General features: G+C 42.3%; 3 protein-coding genes across 3 annotated transcripts in view; 2 read left to right on the forward strand and 1 right to left on the reverse strand.

Moving 5' to 3' along the window:
* Nucleotides 1–7,511, forward strand: part of LOC139368165 (intraflagellar transport 140 homolog (Chlamydomonas)) — a 58,361-nt gene extending 50,850 nt beyond the window's left edge. The window contains exons 21-30 of the mRNA XM_071106770.1: nt 1,270–1,365; nt 1,543–1,675; nt 1,851–1,994; nt 2,240–2,368; nt 2,607–2,789; nt 4,585–4,791; nt 5,224–5,436; nt 5,719–5,885; nt 6,139–6,280; nt 6,484–7,511. Coding sequence (XP_070962871.1) covers nt 1,270–1,365; nt 1,543–1,675; nt 1,851–1,994; nt 2,240–2,368; nt 2,607–2,789; nt 4,585–4,791; nt 5,224–5,436; nt 5,719–5,885; nt 6,139–6,280; nt 6,484–6,696 — 1,627 coding nt within the window. The 3' untranslated portion in view covers nt 6,697–7,511. The remainder of the gene's footprint in view (nt 1–1,269; nt 1,366–1,542; nt 1,676–1,850; nt 1,995–2,239; nt 2,369–2,606; nt 2,790–4,584; nt 4,792–5,223; nt 5,437–5,718; nt 5,886–6,138; nt 6,281–6,483) is intronic.
* Nucleotides 7,512–7,614: 103 nt separating this feature from the next.
* On the reverse strand, nt 7,615–8,214 carry LOC139368167 (dynein light chain Tctex-type protein 2). Its single transcript, XM_071106772.1, has one exon. The coding sequence runs from the start codon at nt 8,190–8,192 to the stop codon at nt 7,683–7,685; it is 510 nt and encodes a 169-aa protein (XP_070962873.1). The 5' UTR covers nt 8,193–8,214; the 3' UTR covers nt 7,615–7,682.
* Nucleotides 8,170–22,001, forward strand: LOC139368166 (coiled-coil domain containing 78). The gene is made up of 15 exons (XM_071106771.1): nt 8,170–8,240; nt 8,591–8,666; nt 8,859–8,990; nt 9,113–9,199; nt 9,356–9,727; nt 9,897–9,947; nt 11,002–11,090; nt 11,400–11,478; nt 11,651–11,776; nt 12,017–12,222; nt 19,762–19,936; nt 20,129–20,172; nt 20,258–20,339; nt 20,509–20,609; nt 20,862–22,001. Exons 1-15 carry the CDS (start codon nt 8,170–8,172, stop codon nt 21,001–21,003), a joined length of 1,833 nt encoding a protein of 610 aa, XP_070962872.1. The 3' UTR covers nt 21,004–22,001.
* Nucleotides 22,002–22,566: the final 565 nt, after the last annotated feature.

Here is a 22,566-nt window from a genome sequence, read left to right on the forward strand (position 1 = left end):
TATACGGTCTCAGTTGACAATGCAAGTCAAAGCTAAAACTAAGCCATGAGGTCAAAGGAATTGTCCATAGAGCTCCGAGACACGATTGTGTCGAGGCACAGATCAGGGGAAGGGTACCAAAACATTTCTGCAGTTTTGAAGGTCCCCAAGAACACAGTGGCCTCCATCATTCTTAAATGGAAAAAGTTTGGATCCACCAAGACTCTTCTTAGAGCTGGCTGCCCGGCTAAACTGAACAATCGGAGGAGAAGGGCCATGGTCAGGGTGACCAAGAATCTGATTGTCACTCTGACAGAGCTCCAGAGATCCTCTGTGGAGATGGGAGAACCCTCCAGAAGAACAACCATCTCTGCAGCACTCCACCAATCAGGCCTTTATGGTATAGTGGCCAGACGGAAGCCACTCCTCAGTAAAAGGCACATGACAGCCCGCTTGGAGTTTGCCAAAAGGCACCTAAAGACTCTCAGACCATGAGGAACAAGATTCCCTGAATACCAAGCGTCACATCTTGAGGAAACCTGGCACCATCCCTACGGTGAAGCATGGTGGTGGCAGCATCATGCTGTGAGGATGTTTTTCAGTGGCAGGGACTGGGAGAGTAATCAGGACCGAGGGAAAGATGAACGGAGCAAAGTACAGAGAGATCCTTGATGAACACCTGCTCAAGAGTGCTCAAGACCTCAGACTGGGGCGAAGGTTCACCTTCCAACAAGACAAAGACCCTAAGCACACCGCCAAGACAATGCAGGAGTGGCTTTGGGTAAAGTCTATGAATGTCCTTGAGTGGCCCAGCCAGAGCCCGGACTTGAACCCAATCAAACATCTCTGGAGAGACCTAAAAATAGCTGTTCAGCAATGCTCCCCATCCAACCTGAAAGAGCTTGAGAGGATCTGCAGAGAATAATGGGAGAAACTCCCCAAATACAGGTGTGCCAAGCTTATAGCATCATACCCAAGAAGACTCGAGGCTGTAATCGCTGCCAAAGATGCTTCAACAAAGTACTGATTAAGGGCCTGAATACTTATGTACATTTAATATTTCCGTTTTTTATTTGTAATCAACGTCCTAAAATTTATAAAAAACGTGTTTTTTCTTTGCCATAATGGGGTATTGTGTGTAGATTGATGAGGGAAAAAAATATATTTAATCAATTTTAGAATAAGGCTGTAACTTAACAAAATGTGGAAAAAGTCAAGGGGTCTGAAAACTTTTCCGAATGCACTGTACCCTCAGCTGTGTACTTCCTCAAGGTTCTCTGTCTGTTTTAGCTTTGAGAAGTCTGACACCCACCGGTTCGAGGTACCCAGGATGCTCCTAGATGATGCACTGTCTCTGGAGATCTATGTCAACAAAATGAAGGACAAGTAAGTCTGGGAATGGTGGAGTTAGTTTTATTCTGTCCTCAATGCAGACTCTCTATTTACTACTGACTATGACTTTTAATGATTTTAAAGTGTATTCAGTTTTAAAAAATTCAAAAAGTATAAATACAGACATATGAACATTGTTGAGTATTTGACATGCAGTTTTCTCTGACCCAGAAATATCTATAAGTGGTGGGCTCAGTATCTGGAGAGCCAGTCAGACATGGAGTCAGCACTACGCTACTACGAATACGCACAGGACTTCCTCTCTCTGGTCCGCGTGCACTGCTACCTGGGGAACATTCAGAAGGTAACACACATTTGTACCAGGGGGGAACATTTATGACATTAGCACACATTTGTGGCAATTAAATGTTTTGAGAAGGGAACTGTTTCTACTCATAAGGATTGTTAAATACCTAAATATGAAAACACAACCTAACCGTGAGGTAAATATCCAATGAGAATACTATTTTTTTTCACAGGCGTCGGAGATAGCCAATGAGACGGGGAACCGTGCTGCCTCGTACCACCTAGCCCGGCAATATGAGAGTCAGGAGGAGATCAAACAGTCTGTCCACTTCTACACACGAGCTCAGGCCTACAACAACGCCATCCGCCTCTGCAAGGTAACAAATGGACCTCAATCACAATTTAGACTTTCTCCATTCACCTGTGTCCCACTGGCCATAGCAATAAATGAATTACCTACCTATATATAATTATTATATGAAAGATTTATTGCAGACTGATTATATTGTTTCTTATTTATTTCAGAACGCTGTTTGCATTATTGAGGCTATGGATGCGGTTCTAATCCAGTGCTGTATTGTCTGTGGGCCATTGGATGACTTGTGTTGTGTTTTGTGTTCAGGAGAATGGTCTGGATGACCAGCTGATGAACCTGGCTCTCCTCAGTAACCCAGAGGACATGATGGAGGCTGCCTGTTATTACGAGGAGAAGGGTTCTCATATGGACCGTGCTGTCATGCTCTACCACAAGGTTAGTATTTTACCTCGGAGCTCCCTGTTCTTCCCCCTGGCTTAAATGCCTAGGAGGTAATGCATTCTTTATTGTGCCACAAGGGGGCATTAGCTCACTGATATTTGTACAGGAACACATTGCCTTCCAAGTCCATTGATGCTACAGTATGCCCACAAACCCACACACTTGCACACATGATAATACTGTCTCTGATGTTTCTTTCACACATGGATCTCTGTCTCTCTATTTTTCTCAGGCTGGTCATTTCTCCAAGGCTCTGGAGGTGGCCTTTGCTACAGAACAGTTTGCTGCACTGCAACTCATAGCAGAGGACCTGGATGAGACATCTGACCCGGCCCTGCTGGCCCGCTGCTCTGACTTCTTCATCAAACACGGCCAGTATGAGAAGGCTGTGGAGCTGCTTGTGGCCGCCAAGAAGGTACTTTACCCCTGCCTTGTATGTCTTATAAACCGCGCTCGGGTTGTTCCACCAATTCGGGGCCTTTTGAGAAGTGTACCTTGGTCCAACAAAAGTTAGATTTCTCTTAATATTTACATTCATGTCATGAAGAGCAAATGTTCAACTTAATAAAATAAATAAAAAATAATACATCTCACAAGGTTAAATGAAAGGATGACTATAAGTGCCTATTAAGTGCCAAATAAAGTAACAGGGTTGACGATTTGTGCTTAAATAAACCATAAATCCCCATGTGACAGGTGGAATGGAAGTTTGTTGTGTGCAACAGGGAGTGGCAAATGAGTGCAAGCTTCACAAAAAATGAAATTCTTAAAACATTTTTAACCGGTCTATCTATGGGTAACCGGGTTGCCGTGTTACTCTCAACCCGCTCAGTTTTCTACCACAAAACAGCAGAACCAGCTCACCTTCTTTTACTCTATGATTATACTATTGGATGTACAATGTTTCTTTCAAAATATATATATTTAAAAAGGAATAGTTTCACCACATTAAAATGAGAGTTCAGTTTATGTAACAGGGTTGACCTTAAAATGGGGGACAGACGTAAATGAATCACTAATCACATTAAATAAATCATCTTCAGAAATGACTGTCAAAGCAACAAAATAACTAGGGCTTTACAATGACGGTGAAACTTGGAGAAATCGAGGGATTAAGTGGGTACAAACTTCCTAGAAGTGAAACACAGGAAAAACTAAATGCTGAATTTTGGCACTTTAGCAAGCCTTTAATCATGTAAAAAAAAATCTGATTTATTGACTACTCCATGTGTTCTATATTAAAGGGCACTTCCTTTAATATAACAGGCAAATTCAATGTTGGTGTACAATTTCTACGTAACCCCCTAAAGTCAATTGACACACCGGTGCGTCAATCTAAGTAACATAATTAAAAAATCCCCATCAAAATCCGTCAGTTTAAACTAGAGATGTTTTTCTGCATCGAATGCGTCTCAATCCACCGTATCCGCCGATGTCGCACTTTCACATCTGGGGTGAAAGGTGGCAGAGCTAGAGCGGTGTTTGTCAGACCATGAGACATCTGGGGTGAAAGGTGGCAGAGCTAGAGCGGTGTTTGTCAGACCATGAGACATCCCGAAAATCTGTCTTCTGACGAAAACGTCTGTAGCGTCTGAACGGTTTGACCTATAAATTATTATGGAAAGGGGAGACTCTCACAAACACGATGGCGCCCTCTGATTTGTTCTACGACCCCCACAAGTGTTAGGGGACTCGTCTGAAGGTAACTGGTACCGGTTTTAAGAAATGAATGGAAGTATGAAGATCATTTTGTGCCTGCCCCCCCAAAAAATAGTTTTAATTAAAAAATATATATTATAAGAAATGTTATATATATATATATATATATATATAATTATATTTCTTAAGCTTTCTTATCGCCTAATATATAGGACAAACACTTCAAAACCTTGTTTTATTTATTTGCCATTTATGGATGTGTTATTCAATGTGTTTCTCTGGGCTAAAGGCAAAATTCTATATTTTATCAAATAATAAAGAACACAAAAAAATTATACCTGAAGGGGTCCTAAAATTCCAAATCAAATAGTAAAATTAGTATAGTATGACCATCTTAAAACAATTCCATATGTCAGCTTGGAACCCCCCCCGCTCACATATCATGTACATAACTGGTGTGTCTGTGTTGTAAGTGTGTGCGAACTTATGCCATCATTGCTCATGATGAGTACATGTCTTTTGTCTATAAATGTGTGTGTGTTCAACCCCAGTACCACGAGGCCCTGCAGCTGTGTCTGGACCAGAGCCTGACCATCACCGAGGACCTGGCTGAGAGTATGACCGTGACCAAGGAGTCCAAAGACCTCTCAGAGGAGGCCCGCAAAGAGCTGCTGGAGAGAATAGCTGACTGCTGCATGCGCCAGGGCAACTACCACCTAGCCACCAAGAAATACACACAGGCTGGCAACAAGCTAAAAGTAAAGAGACTGGGGTCTGGGGTGCATCTCAGTAGTCTGAAGTGGCATCTCTATTTCCTCCTCTTGTTTTTCTTCATTTCCTCTATCCTACATCTGCTATGATCTGAGAAATTGGATTTAAGCAACTGAGATGCACCCCACTTACACACATACTATTAAACAGTACTCATTAAGACACCATTATCATAGTAACTTGTAGTTATATAGATATATGTTATCCAAGAAACGTGAGATCCGTCATTTTCAGTGTTGTATTTTCTGCTTTACTTTTGTCTTTAGGCAGGTGTGGATGTTAGTTACAAGCATTAAATACAATGTTACACTATAATTGTCGCTTAAGTTTGGTCCATGTCTGTTGATGCAGTACTTAAACTCCCTTGTTGCGGCTTTTCTAAAAAGTGACTCCAAACACATCTCCCTTCTGTTTCACAGGCCATGCGGGCGCTCCTGAAGTCAGGGGACACAGAGAAGATAGTGTTCTTCGCTGGCGTGTCACGTCAGAAGGAGATCTACATCATGGCCGCCAACTACTTGCAGTCTCTGGACTGGCGGAAAGATCCGGAAATCATGAAGAACATTATTAGCTTCTACTCCAAAGGCAGGGCTCTGGACCTGCTAGCTGGCTTCTATGAAGCTTGTGCCCAGGTAGGGAACTACTTCATAATATTGAAAGTTCTTGAAAAGGTTCTACATGTTTATTAGTTTTAACTTCAGTCTGGTAATAAATGATGTATTGGCCATATTTATTTATATTTAAATATGACAATTTATAGTACAGTTATTCCAACGTTTGTTATATGAGTATTTATAAACTAGTAACATTATGCATGGATGTTCGGGTAATGCTAACAGATTCATAACTTTGTCTCATAAGCCTAATCTCTAATGTACTTAGAGAATTAGTGTGAATCTGTTTACCTCTTTTAGGTGGAGATAGATGATTACCAGAACTATGAGAAGGCACTGGGTGCTCTGACGGAGGCCTATAAGTGCCTTTCTAAAGCTAAGGGCCACAGCCCAGACGAACACGAGGCTCGCATGGCTGAGCTGCAGCACAAGATCACTCTGGTCAAGAGGTTTGTCCAGGCACGCAGGTAAGAACAGTGCACTCTCTCTATTTTGTCTATTTATCTCTATTTCTGTCTCTCTCTCTCTTTGTTTCACTTTCTTTTAGTCATATGTTGAGTGGCAGTCACTGCTATAAGGCTCTTTTATTATAAATGCCACAATCCTCTGATTTTAGGTTTGTCTCGATACAATTAGAGTAATTACGGAGAGGATATTTTGTGGATCTCACCGAAGGAGATTTGATGTGTGATCCTGTCTGTCCATCCCCTGTCCCTGTAGGTTGTATGAGGAGGACCCAGGGGAGGCGGTGCGTCTGTGCGAAGCCCTGCTAGAAGAGCCAGACCTGGACCCTGCTGTCAGGATAGGAGATGCATACGGCTTCCTGGTGGAGCATCACTGTCAGCGGGGCAGCTTCCAGGTGGTGAGTGTCTAGTGATACTAGTGTACACCATCATTATCATGAACATCAACATTTTCAGCCTCCTTTTCATCTTGATCTTGCTTGTCGTCATTACCATTGTCGTCACTGTCATCGTGAATTCATGTAGCTGGATACGATATTTATAGACCTATACATACAGCGGTGAGCATCCTAATTCTCAGTCCATATTCTCGGCTCGGCAGGCCTACCGCAAGCTGGAGGATCTGCAGAAGCTGCTGCCCTCTCTGAACATCAGCTACTACGTGAGCCAGGGCAGCCTGGATGCCCTGCAGAGGGCAGTGGGTGTACCCCTGGGCCGGGGGCAGCTCTCAGGCAGGGGAGACCGACGCGACAGCGGGGGAGAGGAGGACGAGGTGGAGGAGGACGAAGCCCTGGTGTCCCACCAAGGGGACTAAATCCTGGTCTTGTGGGGCAAGAGGGTGTGCACGGTGTTGTTGTAGCCCACAGCTGTCTAACCTGATTCAGCTAATCACGGTCTTGATGAGCAGTTGATTAGTTGAATCAGAGTCCTAGGCTGGGTCAAAAGCTTGCATATACTGCAGCCCTGCAAAAACAGGAATAAAGAACGCCTCACTAAAGCCACAGAGACTTCTAAACTAGGACTAGAAAGACAAGGTGGCCTGATTCTATGGCCCTTTCATACAGGGTTAAAAACCTAACAAGTTGCACCCTCCAAGAGGATGGATAGTATACTCAGTGCAGAGTATAATGTTACACCCGATGGATCACTCAGTATACATACACACAGAGTATATTTATGGTAGATGAAATTCAAAATATATTTACCATACAAATAGTTGGATTTCAGATATTTTTTACACTAATAAGCCTTTACTTCCATTTGACAGAAAGGAAAAATGCATTGCTATACCTTGCACAACTATACAATATTTGTTCTGCTGATGCCGTTTAGCTTTTTGCCTCATGCAGAATGTTCTCTTTCAACGCAAAATAAAGCCGCCTTTGGATCTGAAAGTTGTGTGCATCTTGGACCTAAACCGTCCTGAAATTGAAACACCAATGTTTTCTTTACCTGAAATGCATTTTGTATTTGTGGTCAGAGTTTGTACATTTCAACTGAATGTGGTTTGTGTCGTGTGTATTGATAGTGTTTTGTACATTTCTGTGAGTTAAATTGAAATCTTTTGAGATATTTTGCAAAGTAATCTGTACAGTATTTTACCATTTTTAAATAAAATGTTTATACCTTTCTTGGGTGATGCCAACAAACCCACATACAAACGTCAGAAACACACAGATGGTCACTGATACTGTTGTTTTATTTTGTCTACAAAAAAAATGTATTCACAAAAACTTGACATCTCATTCATTTATTGGTAGGTAGAGATAAATTGCCATCTGCCTTTCACATTGCCCATTGTCACTCGAAATAAATGGCAAAAACCATGCCAACGGCGAAAAGGTGTCTGTTCTCAAAGTTGAGAGTTAGAAAGTTGTCCTTTTCATCATCCCATAGGGTACGGCTTGCTATCTTCACTGTCTGGCCTTTCTTGTCGCCGACGACCACCCTGACCACGTATCTGTAGCGGTCGAACACTTGCTCTTTGCAGAACGCCAGGACATCTGCAGCCACTTCATCAGCCACATCTCGACAGTTGTCGTGGTCGTAGGCTAGCTCACCGAATGCTTGGTTCATCAACTCCTCGCCTTTCTTCTGAATCAAATGGGGAAGAAACTTCTGCTTTGGTCCCAACCTGTAGGTGTTGGCTAGTTTCCCTTTGAACCCTGATTTCCAAACTGAAGACCCTCGTTTCACAGGGTGGGAGTCGTCGTCATCATGCATTTCAATGTCCATGGTTGACCCTCGGAGCCTGTCAGTATGGCTATCTTTGCGAATCCCCTTCATAATGCTACCCCGACGCTCAGACATTTCTGGGAAACTTTTGGAAGTTAAAAACAAGTGTAGTTTCAAGGACAGGTAAACAATTCAGGTGGAGCGGCGAGTTGTGAAATTTTGAATCAGCTGTTCCAACTGTCATTGCGCGACTCGAGCCACCGTGTCCTGAGACCCGGCTTGTGCTCAAGAGTTTCTCAGGCTGTGAGCTTTGAACTATTTGAGACAAAATAAAAAAAAATCTAAACCATTAATAAATACATACAATCCATTACATTTGATAAATATAGCTCCTATTCATCGAAAAACTGTTTTTAATGTCGTCTATTTCGGCCAGGTGCAAGTTTAGGGTCCATGGCAACAACCAATGTTGTAGATACAAGAAACTTTCTCCTAACTCTGGAACTTGGGATAATTCATTTGTTTGGTATTAGAAACATGGACTTAAGGGACAACCGTTCGTCTTTAAATGAACTACAGGACAAAATTCGTTGTTTGACAGATGAAAATGTAAGTCATTTACTTTGACAATCTTTTTAAACTGGCCTATTTTGGTCAAACTTTAAACATGAACCTTCAAGGTTACCTTATAGTTGCATCAAGCTTTAATATCTTCAGTAGGCCTATGGCTTGTGTTCCTGAAAAATGTATAAAACAAAGTCTTCATTGTTTAAAAATAATACAAATATACAACCAATTTAGGTCCAGCTCCGTGACAAAAATGAAAGCCACTTTACCAAACTGGGCTACCTTGAGAGCAGGTTGGGCTATCTTGCAGGCTCCAAGACTGACCTCTCTTCCAAACTGGTCTCAAGCGAAGAGGAGAAACTGAAGGTAGGATATATGAGACCACATTGTATTTGGATATCTATCAATCACTTATGTAGGATGTAGACAGACCTCTTGTCTTTTTGTTAACTGAAATATTTATCCTTTTATATCCCTTTATCCGTCAGATATCCAAGGAGCTTGTCGAGGTACATATACAGACCAACAAAGTGAGGGAGCAGTATGAAAAGGACATTTTTGACCTGAAAATAAAGGTGATGCTCAAATGAATATGTATTACATAGTCATTACAGACCTCTGGGCCCTACTTTACCCACCTGGGCCCTACATAGTCATTACTCACCTTAATAGAAATGATCCCAACCCTGATGCACAGATAGTACTCTAGTATCTCACCCTTCCCTCCTCAGATCCTATCCCAGGAAGGGGTGGTGGTGGAGATGGAGATGGAGAGGGACAGGCTCTGCAGGGAGCTCCAGTCTGTCACCGCCCGCCTACAGGTGGCAGAGAGGACCGGAAGTGACCTCACGGAGGAATACATGACCCTGAAGAGGAACTACCTGGCTCTGACTGAGGCCCACGATAAGGAGGTTGTCCAGAATGACGAGCTGAGCGCTGAGCTGCTTGGGCTGGCCCAGGCTCGTGATGACCTCTTCAGGCAGATAGAGGAACAGCAGCAGCGTGTTAGGGCCTCTACAGAGGGTGGTGTCTATGGGCAGGCTGCTCAGGAGCTGGACAGGGTGCGGGCGCTGGTCAGCCGTATGTCTCACAATAGAATAATGGTGAGAGGGAGCTTTGGTTCATTTCCACAATTGGCAATTACCACTCACAGAAATTTGTCAAAATACATTTCCTATAAGGCACAAAAAAATAATCTAATAACTTCTGGTCTAATACCAATGTGGCTATATAACTTCCTCATTGCTCAAATTTGTTTTTCTCTTATCACAGCCAGAGGACCTGGCTATGTTGGACCAAGAACGTAAATCTATGGAGAAGAGTGTGAGTATATCTTTGAACACAACAAGTCATGTATGAGTGTCAGTAATACTTTGAACCTAATGGAACTGAGTGCAAGTGTGTTATTGTGTAAGTGAAAACTGAATAATGCCCAACAGTTTCACATCTGATCAGTTTATCATAAATAGTCAACAGAGCCATGATATATAGAGAGCTCGGTCAGGTTTCAAACGACTGCCATGTTAGCGCCTTTATTCTCTAAATTTTGATGTAACAATACGAAAGCGCCTCTGACAATTCCCTATGAAATAACCAGCTATAAACAAGCAAAACACATTTTTATTGATTAGCATTTGGAATAATGTGTATCTAAGTCTGTACTGTGTTGTGGTGTCAACATATCTGCTTTCACTGGACATCTTCATAGGTTTAGAAAACGATAAAAAATTAACAACACAACACAGAAGCGTCAATGATCACTTAGCAACAGCTATGGAGGAGAAAGTGGCACTCTCGGAACACTGACAGAAACCGCATTGGCCCAACTCTCTATATATTGTGGCAGATGGCAGGGAGAGGTGAGGGGGCTGGTGATTGTAAGGAGATATCTTGCAGCCCGCTAGTTCCACCCCTGAGCCTTATATGGACTTCCTGCCCCAACGAGGCAAGCCTGTGGTTCATTAAGCCATGGAGTGCTTGGTGAGAAAAGAGGAATTTGGCTGCACAAATAGGAGGAGGACTGAGAGGGAAACATGTGCTATAGGGAGTGTGAGAGAAGGGCGAATGATCTGTGTGATTACCCCCACTGTGTACCGAACCAGTTTGGCTGAGGACCCGAGTTTTAGGATTACCCCTGAAGAATGGAACAGACAACAAGAACGGATTGTGGACTGTGAACTGGTTGCTAAATTCCCCCCTTTCCCACAGTGTGCAAATCTCCCTAATAAATTCTCCATTTGTATTCTAGTTGTGCTTTGTGTGCATGTTTGGTTATTGAACTTGGTGATGAAGAAACCCCACCCCCTTGAGCCTGCTACAATATATGACTGATAGCCAGTCAATATTCATATCCTTTTTTTTTCGATGTCTGACATAGCTGCTTGGGAACCAGGATGTGATCAAAGACATGCTGGAGCAGATGAAGAAGAGCTATGAAGAGCAGCAGCACAGACTAGAGGAGAAAGTGTGAGTAGAGAGACACTAGTCTAGTCTCACATGTCTTTACATCAAAACCATGGACCTGCAGTAGCCTCTCAGTAGCTACTATAAACAGTAGTGATTGAGGAAACAAGATTATCCTTCATTTTTCAGTCATCAACTTCTCTAACTTGTCTCAGGCTGTTCACTGAAGCCCATGTCTGCTTTGTGGTATTCTGTTTGATTTGGTTTCTGTTTCACTGTGGTCCACGCTACAATTTGGGATTACTTTTTGTGATGGGGTCTCGTCTGGTATGTGGTCTCTGACATGTTTTTTCTTCTATGATGGGTCTTCAGGGTGGCGATGGGCAAGGAGCAACAAGAGAACAAGAGAGCCATCCGTGATACCCAGCAGAAACTAGCCGAACAGAGCGCGGTACGAAAGAGCGCATCACATGTGTCTGGTCTACCCAAATTATTGTTTTGTACCATAATTGTTTTTGGATTTGCCATTAATCAATCTGAATCTGCAACTTGCTCTGTAAAAATTTGAATTAATTTTGTGTGTGTGTGTGTGTGTGTGTGTGTGTGTGTGTGTGCCTATTCAGGCCATGTTGAGCTCTCAGAGCCAGCTGAAGGAGGTGGAGGAAGAGAACTCTAAGCTACAAATGCAGGTGAAGGAACTGAATGAGGAGTACCGTGCCAGACTGGGATGCTACCTACAGGACCTAGCTGTGAGTACACACTAAGACATATGCATGCACACAGGTAGGCTACACATACATTATGCACAGTCAAACAGATGCCGGGATTCGCAGCGTAGACATGTACAGACAGACAGATCCCCATTTTCCTACCCCACGTCCTTCCTAACCCACTACCACTAGTCCCCAACTCCTACCACACCACAGTTATACAAGGGAACCCACACCACCCATGCTGTGGAATCTATGGTCTTTGCCTCTTGTCTCCAGGAGTATGTGGATGGTCTGGCAGAGGGGAGGGGGGTGAAGGGCCCCCCAGAGAGGGTGAAGATGAGGGGCTTCGTGGACAGCATGCTCCAAGAGGTGCGCTCCTCCTACAGGGCTAGAGAGGAGCAGCTAGCCTCTGCCGCACGCTCCTACAAGAAGAGACTGCAGAGGCTCACTAAGAGCCACCAAGCCCTGCTTAGCGCATACAGGTTAGCCCCTCTCATGCCCTCCATGTTGTATTTCTGTGATTTACTCAATGTGTATACCACATGGATGGTCCTGTCATCCTTGGTTAGGTTTGTGTGTGTTATTAGGAAACTTGACCCCCAACCCATCGCTCCGTAGTCGTTCTCTATTGGCCGAGGCTGCCTGACCGGATCTAACCACCCTGTTCCACTCCCACCCCCCAGGATGCCTCTTCCCCAGAGCTAAACAAACCTATCACGTTCTGTGCATGTGTTTTTTTTAATGCACACATTTCGAAAAAGCTGAAAAAACCCTGCAGCGATTTGAACGACAACAAGATAATGGTCAATAATATTAAAGGCTGCACTGAAATCTAACAGTACAGCTCCCACAATCTTCTTATTATCAATTTATTTTAAACAATCAGTCATTTGTGTCAGTGCAGTACACATTGGGTGCCCTTCTCTATAAGCATGCTGAAAGTCTGTTGTTAATTTGTTTACAGAGAAATTGCATTGTATTTGGTCAAACTCCATTTTTTTCCAACAGTTTGCTAAGAGCTGGCAGCAAGCTGATAGGTCTGCTGTTAGAATCAGTAAAGGCTGCTTTAACATTCTTGGGGAGCAGAATGACTTTGCCTTCCTTCCAGGCCTGAGGACAAAGACTTTCCTCTAGGCTCAGATTAAAGATGTGACAGATAGGAGTGGCTATAGAGTCAGCTACCATTCTCAGTATCTTTCCATCTAAGTTGTCAATGCCAGGAGGCTTGTCATTTTTTTTAAAAATGTAACCTTTATTTAACTAGGCAAGTCAGTTAAGAACAAATCATTTTTTACAATGACGGCCTACCTAAAGGCCTCCTGCGGAGATGGGGGCTGGGAATAAAAATCAATCAAATAAAAATATAGGACAAAACACACATCATGACAAGAGAGACAACACTACATAGAGACCTAAGACGAACACAGCATGGCAGCAACACATGACAACACAGCATGGTAGCAACACAACATGACAACAACATGGTAGCAGCACAAAACAGGGTACAAACATTGTTGGGCACAGCTCACAGCTCAAAAGTAGAGACAACAATACATCACGCAAAGCAGCCACAATTGTCGGTAAGAGTGTCCATGATTGAGTCTTTGAATGAAGAGATTGAGATAAAACTGTCCAGTTTGAGTGTTTGTTGCAGCTCGTTCCAGTCGCTAGCTGCAGCAAACTGAAAAGACAAGTGATCCAGGGATGTGTGCATTTTGGGGACCTTTTAACAGAATGTGACTGGCAGAATGGGTGTTGTATGTGGAGGATAAGGGCTGCAGTAGATTTCCCTGATAGGGAGGAGTGAGGCCTAAGAGGGTTTTATAAATAAGCAACAACCAGTGGGTCTTGCGCAGGGTATACAGAGATGACCAGTTTACATAGGAGTATAGTGATGTGTCCTATAAGGAGCATTGGTGTCAAATCTGATGGCTGAATGGTAAAGAACGTCTAGCCGCTAGAGAGCACCCTTACTTGCCTATCTATAAATTAAGTCTCCATAATCTAGCATGGGTAGGATGGTCATCTGAATCAGGGTTAGTTTGGCAACTGGGGTGAAAGAGAAGTGATTATGATAGAGGAAACCAAGTCTAGATTTTACTTTAGCCTGCAGCTTTGATGTGCTGAAAGAAGGACAGTGCGCCGTCTAGCCATACTCCCAAGTACTTGTATGAGGTGACTACTTCAAGCTTTAAACCCTCAGAAGTAGTAATCACACCTGTGAGGAGAGGGGCATTCTTCTTACCAAACCACATGACCTTTGTTTTGGAGGTTTTCAGAACAAGGTCAAGGGCAGAGAAAGCTTGTTGGACACTAAGAAAGCTTTGTTGTAAAGCGTTTAACACAAATTCCGGGGAGAGGCCAGTTGAGTATAAGACTGTATCATCTCCATATAAATGGATGAGAGAGCTTCCTACTGCCTGAGCTATGTTGTTGATGTAAATTGAGAAGAGCGTGGGGCCTAGGATCGAGCCTTGGGGCATACCCTTGGTGACAGGCAGTGGCTGAGACAGCAGATTTTCTGACTTTATACACTGCACTCTTTGAGAGAGGTAGTTAGCAAATCAGGCCAAAGACCCCTCAGAGACACCACTACTCCTTAGCCAGCCCACAAGAAAGAAATGGTCTACTGTATCAAAAGCTTTGGCCAAATAAATAAAAATAGTAGCACAACATTGCTTAGAATCAAGGGCAATGGTGACATCATTGAGGACCTTCTAAGATTGCAGTGACATCCACAACCTGAGCGGAAACCAGATTGCATACCAGAGAGAATACTATAGACATCAAGAAAGACAGTCAGTTGATTGACAAGTTTTTCCAACACTTTTGATAAACAGGGCAAAATAGAAATAGGCCTATAACAGTTAGGATCAGCTTGATCTCCCCTTTAAATAAAGGACTAACCGTGGCTGCCTTCCCAGCAATGGGAACCTCCCCAGATAGGAGAGACAGGCTTAATTTATAGGGGAAGCAACCTTAAAGAAGGGTCTAAACCATCTGACTCAGATGTTTTTTGGGGTCAAGTTTAAGTAGCTCCTTTAGCACCCCGGACTCAGTGTCCACCTTCAGGGAGAAACTTTGTAGTGGAGCAGGGGAAAAAGAGGGAGGAGCATCGGGGCTAGTCGCATTAGAAGATGTGGGAGATGAGGAAATGTTGGACGGGCAAGGAGGCATGGCTGAGTCAAATAGGAATCCTGACTTAATGAAGTGGTGATTTTAAAGAGCTTAGCCATGTGCTTCTTGTCAGTAACAACCACATTAGGGGACATGGGCAGCTGTGAGGAGGAGGGTTTATTCTCCAGGTCTTTAATCTTTTTCCAGAACTTCTTGGGGTTAACTTCATTGTTGGCATTTCCTGCCTAAGTTTGCCCACTTTACCAATGAAGTAATCATTAAAATAATTGGCAACATCATGGTTTTGTGATGAATAAGCCATCTGAATCGATGAAAGATGGAGTTGAATTTGTCTTTCTGAGCATAATTTAATTTAAAGTACTCAAGTTTTTTTTCTCCATCATTCTGTACGTCATCGATCTTGGCTTCATAATACATTTTCTTCTTCTTTTTGTTGAGTTTAGTCACATCATTTCTCAAATTGCAGTAAGTCAGATGTGCAGCCAGACTTATTAGCCACTCCTTTTGCCCCATCTTTCAACCATACAGATTTTCATCAATCCATGGAGCGTTAACAGTTCTAACAGTCAGTTTCTTAACAGGTGCATGTTTATCAATAATTGGAAGAAGCAATTTCATAAATTCATCAAGTGCAGTGTCTGGTGCTCTTTATTAATCACAGACTAACAAATATTTGTTTTACATATTCTACATAAGTCACAACTAAATATTTTGTATAGTTTCTTATTCACTATTTTAGGCCAAGCTTTTGGCACTTTGGCTTTCCTGTATATAGCCACTATATTGTGATCACTGCATCTAATGGGTGTCCAATACAGCTTTAGTGTAATACAGTATGCACACTAATAATCAGGAAGCAAGTTCAGGGAGTGAATTTAATAATCAAAACAAACATGAGTAGCGTACAAACATTTAAACATATAAACAGAAACAATAATGCCTGAGGAAAGGATCAAAGGGAGTGCCAGATATAGGGAAGGTAATCAGGAAGGTGATGGAGTCCAGGTAAGTCTCATGAGGCACAGGTGCACGTAACGATGGTGACAGTTGTGTGTAATAATGAATAAACTGTCGACAACGAGCACCAGAGAGGAGGAGTAGGAGTAGACGTGACAGTCTCCCTCCCCTATGAGTGGCTCTAGCTGCAGGACGCCAACCAAAGTGACGGTCCCGAGGACCAGGAGTGGGCCAATCGCTTCTGCTGAGGCGCGGGAACCTGTCGAGCCGGTCGAGGCGTGGTAACCTGTCAAGCCCGCCGAGGCATCCCCAGTTGCTTCGGCAGCCACCCTGGGACACGATGTCACCAGTAAAAAAAGAATGTATCCCTGTTGCTTCCCTTTGGCAAGGCGTTATTCTGTAACATTAATAGTTGGGAAGCAAGTACAGGGAGTGAATTTAATGAGGTGCATATACGTGTAATGATGGTGACAGGTGTGCGTAATAATGAGTAAACTGTCGACAATGAGCGCCAGAGAGGAGGAGCGGGAGTAGACGTCTACAGTATCTACTGTATCTACAGTATTAGTAAAAATGTGATTAATATTTTTTGATGGTCTTGTTTCTGTAGTGTACCGTATGTATTGGTATGTTGATTAACCTTTCTTGGGTAAGGGGCAGTATTTTTAAGTTTGGATGACAAACGTGCCCAAAGTAAACTGCCTGTTACTCAGGCCCAGAAGCTAGAATATGCATATGCATGGTAGTATTGGATAGAAAACACTCTGAAGTTTCTGAAACTGTTAAAATAATGTGAGTATAACAGAACTGATATGGCAGGTGAAAACCCGAGGAAAATCCATCCAGGAAGTGGGATTTTTTTTATATGAGTTGTTTTCCATTGAATGCCTATTGACTATGTTATGGGTGAGGGCCCAGATTGTAGTTCCTATGACTTCAACTAGATGTCAACAGTCTTTAGATATGCTTTCAGGCTTGTATTTTGAAAAACGACGAGTAAAAATACCTTTTGGTCAGTGGACAGGGGAAGTATGCAGAGCTGGATTGGGCGTGTGATCGTGAGCGCGCCGTTCGTTGTTTTACCTTTCTTTTGAAATCGCTATTGAAATATTATTGATTATTTAGACAATAGACAACCTGAGGATTAATTATAAACATTGTTTGTTTTCGACAAACTTTACCGGTACTATTAGGAGGTATTCGTCTGTATGTTTTGACCTCCCTGGGGCCAGTGGATTACTGAACAAAACACGCCAACAAAACTGAGTTTATGGTACATAAATAGGGACTTTTTCGAACAAAACAAACATGTATTGTGTAACAGGGAGTCTTGTTAGTGCAACCATATGAAGATCATCAAAGGTAAGTGATTAATTCTATCGCTATTTCTGACTTTTGTGACTCTTCTACTTGGCTGGAAAATGTTTGTATGCTTTTGTAAGCGGGGCACTGTCCTCAGATAATCGCATGGTATGCTTTCGCCGTAAAGCCTTTTTGAGATCTGACACGGCAGCTGGATTAACAAGAAGTTAATCTTTAAGCCGATGTATAACACTTGTATGTTTTGAATGTTTATTATGAGTATTTCTCTATTTTGAATTTGGCGTTTTGCAATTTCACCAGATGTTGGCCAGTTGGGACGGTACCCATAAGAAGTTAATAACCTGAACCAGATAACAGGCACTGGTTACAGTGAGAAGTTTCCTACTGAGCGGACAGCTTGATGAAAACCAGTCAATATTCAGGTCCCCAAGAAAGAAGACCTCTATGTTTACATAACATACACTATCAAGTATTTCACACATTATTTAGATAATTAGCACCTGGTGGCCTATAGCAACACCCCAAATGAAAAGGCTTTAGATGTGCCAGGTGAACTTGCAACCACAACACTTCAATAACACTTTACATACGATTGTCTCTAAGCAGTACAGGGATATGGCTCTGAATATATACAGCAACACCTCCCCCACAAGCATTCCTGTCTCTTCTATAGACGTTATATCCTTGTACTGCTACTGCTGTATCAACAAATTAATTATCTAAGTGAGTGACTAATATATTCATGTTATCTGATGTTAGCAAGTTATTGATTTCATTTTTTTAAATATGAGCTATTTTCAGCCCTTTCCTGGGTAGTTTATCAGTGAGACATAATATGGAAAAGACCAAACAAAGCATGAGAAAAATATATAAATTCAACAGTCCATTAATCAGTTGGTGTGTGTGCTGTGTGGGTGAAGCTATGAACTCTTAGGCTTGGCTCTCTCATCCCTTCCATGCTTTTGGGATGGAGGGTGGACAGTGATTCTGTCATAGCGGATGTAAGCAATGTCCCCATGCGCTCTTAGAGCTTTCATGGCTGGGATAAGTTATTTCCTCTTCTGGCACACAGCTTCAGGATAGTCTTCGTTGAGGAAGATGTACATTCCTCTCAAGTTCTTGGGTCTTTCCAGAACAACTACCTTGTCCTTTAACCTCAGGAACATGACCAATGTCGGCCTGGGCCTGTCACCTGGGCCGGTGGTGGTTTTTCCAGGTCTCGTGGCGATTCTGCAATTCTGTCCACAAACATGTTGTTCCGCCTTGATTCTTTGTCATTGTTATCATGGATTATCATACAGAATGGCTGTCCTCTCTTAATGACTTACAGATTGCTGTCATCTTGCCGTTTTCCTATTTAAACTCATCGAGCTAACCCTGGGAGAACTGCAAGCTGTTCTTCAGGTCCTGGACCTCTCTGGTCAGGTCGTCCATTATTTTATTAGTTGACTCCATCAGTATTTGTACACAACACTTGAAGCTGTTTTCTTGTTGTACCAACTGCTTGTAAAATGATTTTTGTTCATTTAAAAGATTATTCACTTGTGATAGAGAGACACCACTGTCCTCAATGGTACTCCAGCCGGCTTTGGTCTTTGTCAATGTAGCAACGTAGGTTACTCTGTTATTCCTGGCAGTTCCAGACAGGGCAGGTTGCAGGGAAGATGGGAAACAACAACAACAAACAGCAGGGATCCAGACAGCCACAAGCCCGGTACAATCAGAGGTCCCAGCCACAATAGCTAACCGCATTGCGGGCTGCGTTCAAGCCCTCAAGAAAACTCTGCTAGCTTGATAGGCAGCTAGCTAGCAACTAGATTAGCTGCTACGCCAAGCAGCTCCTCAGACCCTGTCTTGGTCGGAAGGATATGTGGACAGATGGATAGTAGTGGTCCCAGCAACTGATGCCAACCGCATTGCGGAAACCAAACTCAAAAGGTAGATAGCTAGTAACACAACTTTTTCAATAGACTTTCAAAACAAAATGATCTCTCCCTCGTTCTGCGATCAACAGAATGCTTGTGGACAGAGTGTATGGGTAGAGTTGTGAGACAACACATCCACCAGTGACAATAAAAAAGAATAATCTTAACTAAGAATATTGCAGTAGCACAAGCATAAGCTGGATGCAGACATAATGTTTTGCAATATCCTTATCCTAAATGTGAAACCATACCCATTTAGCCTATATGACAACATCACATGCAACATGTAGCCTAGCTCTGTCTACACATTGCATTGGGGCAAAATACTTCATTTGCTTCTCAATGATCATGCAACACCAAACAATTTGATATACAGCACATCATTGCAATTCGCCAGAGTAGCCTGTTCCACCTCTTTGCAGCCGAACTAGCACATGCACAGAAGGTATGGTTGTTTAGCTATCGGAGGCGTCCAGAGAATCCGGTCAGACAGCCACTCCGTTCTCTATTACCTTGTCTTTCCCTTGACTTTCTATCTCCTCTATAATTTTTTCATACTATCACTCTTCATAAACTGGTCCCACTTCCGCAATCTAGAAACTAATAGCCAACAAATGACTATGACTTCACAATGCCAAACACCTTCAGCCGGCTCTGTTTCCTCTGTATGTGTGTCAGGGTGCAGAGGGAACTGGTCCTGTCCCAGCCAGAGAGTGGCTTGGACCCCGGCCCCCCTGAGGCCCACTTCAGCCTGGAGCCCAGTGAGCTGAGGGGAGAGACGGAAAGGGAGCTCCATCTCCTACGCCAGGACAAGGCCAGGCTGGAGGGCCAGCTCCGAGAGGCTCAGAAGCCTGTAGTTATACTGACAAGACTGATTTTAGACTGAGTATTCTAGACCATGTTTATTGTGTTTTGTCTTTTGTCACGTTCCTAAATATAGGCTGAATGTTGCATTTTATGGGGGGTTTGTTGTTTAATTGTTGTTGTTGCTCAGTCAAATTTTGAAATTACTCTTGATCATTCATTGATTTGTACCTTTTTTTAGGTGGCTGTCGTCACTAGACCTATTCAAACAGTCAACTTTCAGGAGTGAGTAATATCTTTGAAAATGACATGAAATAATAATCAAATGTATGAATGAAGTAGACCATCAATAATCTCTAACCTTGTACAGTTCTGGAAAATCAGGGCAGATATCTGAAGAGGCCTGGACTGATATTAGGAAACAGCTACGGGAGATCACCAACTCTACTCAGGTAATAACATACCCCTCTACTTATACAAATCAGAGATATGAGTCCACTGCTTAACCCTCCCATATTAATTTATCTTCTAAGAATCAGATTGTTATAACTCTACAACAAAATAATCTGTTTTTATGACCTGAGTTAAGTTGAAATGGAAACATTCCTGTTGTCCAAACAGGAGGGCCATGAGAGGGAGCGTGCCCAGCTCATCACTAGGGCTACAGTTGCCGAGGAGCAGCTGTTAGAGCTGCAGGAGTATGTTGACAAGCACCTGGGAAGGTAACAACACCCATTTTGGAGCTGTCTAGTTACTAAAAGGACATAACAAATTCATAAAGACATGATGTCTGTATTGTCTATTCCGTTTTGATACTCAGATCTCATAAATGTACCTGACATATTCTCCCATAGCTACTGACTTCATTAAGTGCACTACTTAACAAAGTGGCAGGGTACTGACAACTGGATTTAAGGATAGATTACTAGAGTCTGTGTAAAGGGTGTTTAGATGAGCGTTGTCCCTCTCTACAGGTACAAGCAGGAGATCACACGGCTGCGTAGACTGCTGGGTCTGGAGACGGGGCTTGCCCACAGAGCTGAGGCTCCCAAACCCCGCCAATCCATCGCTCGATCAAGAATCCAAGCTATGAAATATGATCTTCCACCCCCCTAAAAAAACAATACAACACATGAACCCTTGCTTTGGTATCTAACCATATGTATGAAATCTGTGCCAGTCAGAATATTCCTCAAAGAATAACATGATTGGCTACTATGACATAATAATGGACTCCATGGAAAGGCATTTGTTTCAATATTGCTTTTTATTATCATTTATAAAATAACAGTTCCTCACTTCATCAACATGACTGTAATATGATGAGGCCGAATTTTAAAGATCTCACTGAAATGCAATTATTTTTAGAAGAGGTCTGCATGTCCACTTTGATATTTAGCGTACACATACATGTTATTGGAGAGCAAGGAGGAGAAAGAGAGAGAACAAGGGGGGGCAGGAGGAATAATTGGTTGGATGAGAAGACGTTGTGGGGTGAGAAAGCAGCCATACGTGGTGCTTGAAGTGGATTAAAATAGGAGCCAGTACTCACTTTTTATATTTGGAGCCAATATAAACACCAATATAAGAGGTGCCTACTCAAGTAGTAGAACAATTGACCTGACACTTCTGTGAGAGAGAATGGGATAAAGACAAATAGATCTTAGTTTGGAAATGCTAAGATGGAGTCTATATAACCAGCGTTAAAAGCAACTCATTCACATAGAGAGATTAAGGAGACCAAGAGAAGATTATAGAGCTACTGTATGAGTGCTTATTGTTTCACTATAAATAAACTACACTAACTTTTTCTGCAACTTACTCTCTTTTCTGTGGCTCCAACATGCTCCAAACCTCCAAGTGGTCTGCCATGTCTGTTACATTCTTACACATGGAGGCAGCATTAATTATGCAAATTGTCTGATAGTTAAGTTAAAACGAATGTACAGTAACATTTTGCCAAGGTACTACATTGGTTAATTTTGAGGGCACAGCACACTTGTTACCCAGAGTAGAAAATCTCTTGCTCTCTATTGTTGGGAAGATAGGGGGACAGGCAGTGCATCAGAAGCCACTGCATTCCTGTATCTGGGACAATTGTATCAATATTCTTGGTTTGATTGTGCAGCACGTTATAATGGATGACCTGCACTTATAAATACATGTAACACATGTAACTATAATGAAATTAACTTTTAGAAATGTTTGTGAAATTTGTTTGTAGGTACCTGCTATAGAAATGCATTTATTCATGTTGACATTCGTTTTGACACCTTAATGCATACTTTTAAATTATATTAAGTGAATTGAACATGAAAATAAATATGTTTTAGAGAGTACTAATGTTACAACAGAGAAATACTTCAATATATGTTTTTAATAAATACTTAAAAACATTTAATTAAAATACTGTAGAATTCTATTTGTTCCTATGGAGGACTGCTCCTTCTGGGGAATTCCAAAATGGCGGCTGGTGGCTTCAAAACCCACCATTGGACATTATATAGCATCTGCAATCCAGGGTTTATACACATTCCAACATGCAGATAGTTTACTGAAGTCACTGTAAATTCCAATGTAAAGGTAAAAGTCTAGTTAATCAACACTGAAGGAGATCTATCACATGCATGCAGCTGCAGATCTTTGAAAATGCTGTATGAATTTATTTATAAAAGGATT

This window comes from Oncorhynchus clarkii, chromosome 16, assembly GCF_045791955.1.
Source record: "Oncorhynchus clarkii lewisi isolate Uvic-CL-2024 chromosome 16, UVic_Ocla_1.0, whole genome shotgun sequence".
NCBI classification, from domain to species: domain Eukaryota; kingdom Metazoa; phylum Chordata; class Actinopteri; order Salmoniformes; family Salmonidae; genus Oncorhynchus; species Oncorhynchus clarkii.

Coding starts and splice junctions, on each gene's coding strand:
- LOC139368166 (XM_071106771.1), top strand. CDS start 8,170: ATGCTACCCCGACGCTCAGACATTTCTGGGAAACTTTTGGAAGTTAAA. Junction 11,777..12,016: donor GCTACCTACAGGACCTAGCT/GTGAGTACACAC, acceptor TCTTGTCTCCAG/GAGTATGTGGATGGTCTGGC. Junction 19,937..20,128: donor TCCGAGAGGCTCAGAAGCCT/GTAGTTATACTG, acceptor ACCTTTTTTTAG/GTGGCTGTCGTCACTAGACC.
- LOC139368167 (XM_071106772.1), bottom strand. CDS start 8,192: ATGTCTGAGCGTCGGGGTAGCATTATGAAGGGGATTCGCAAAGATAGC.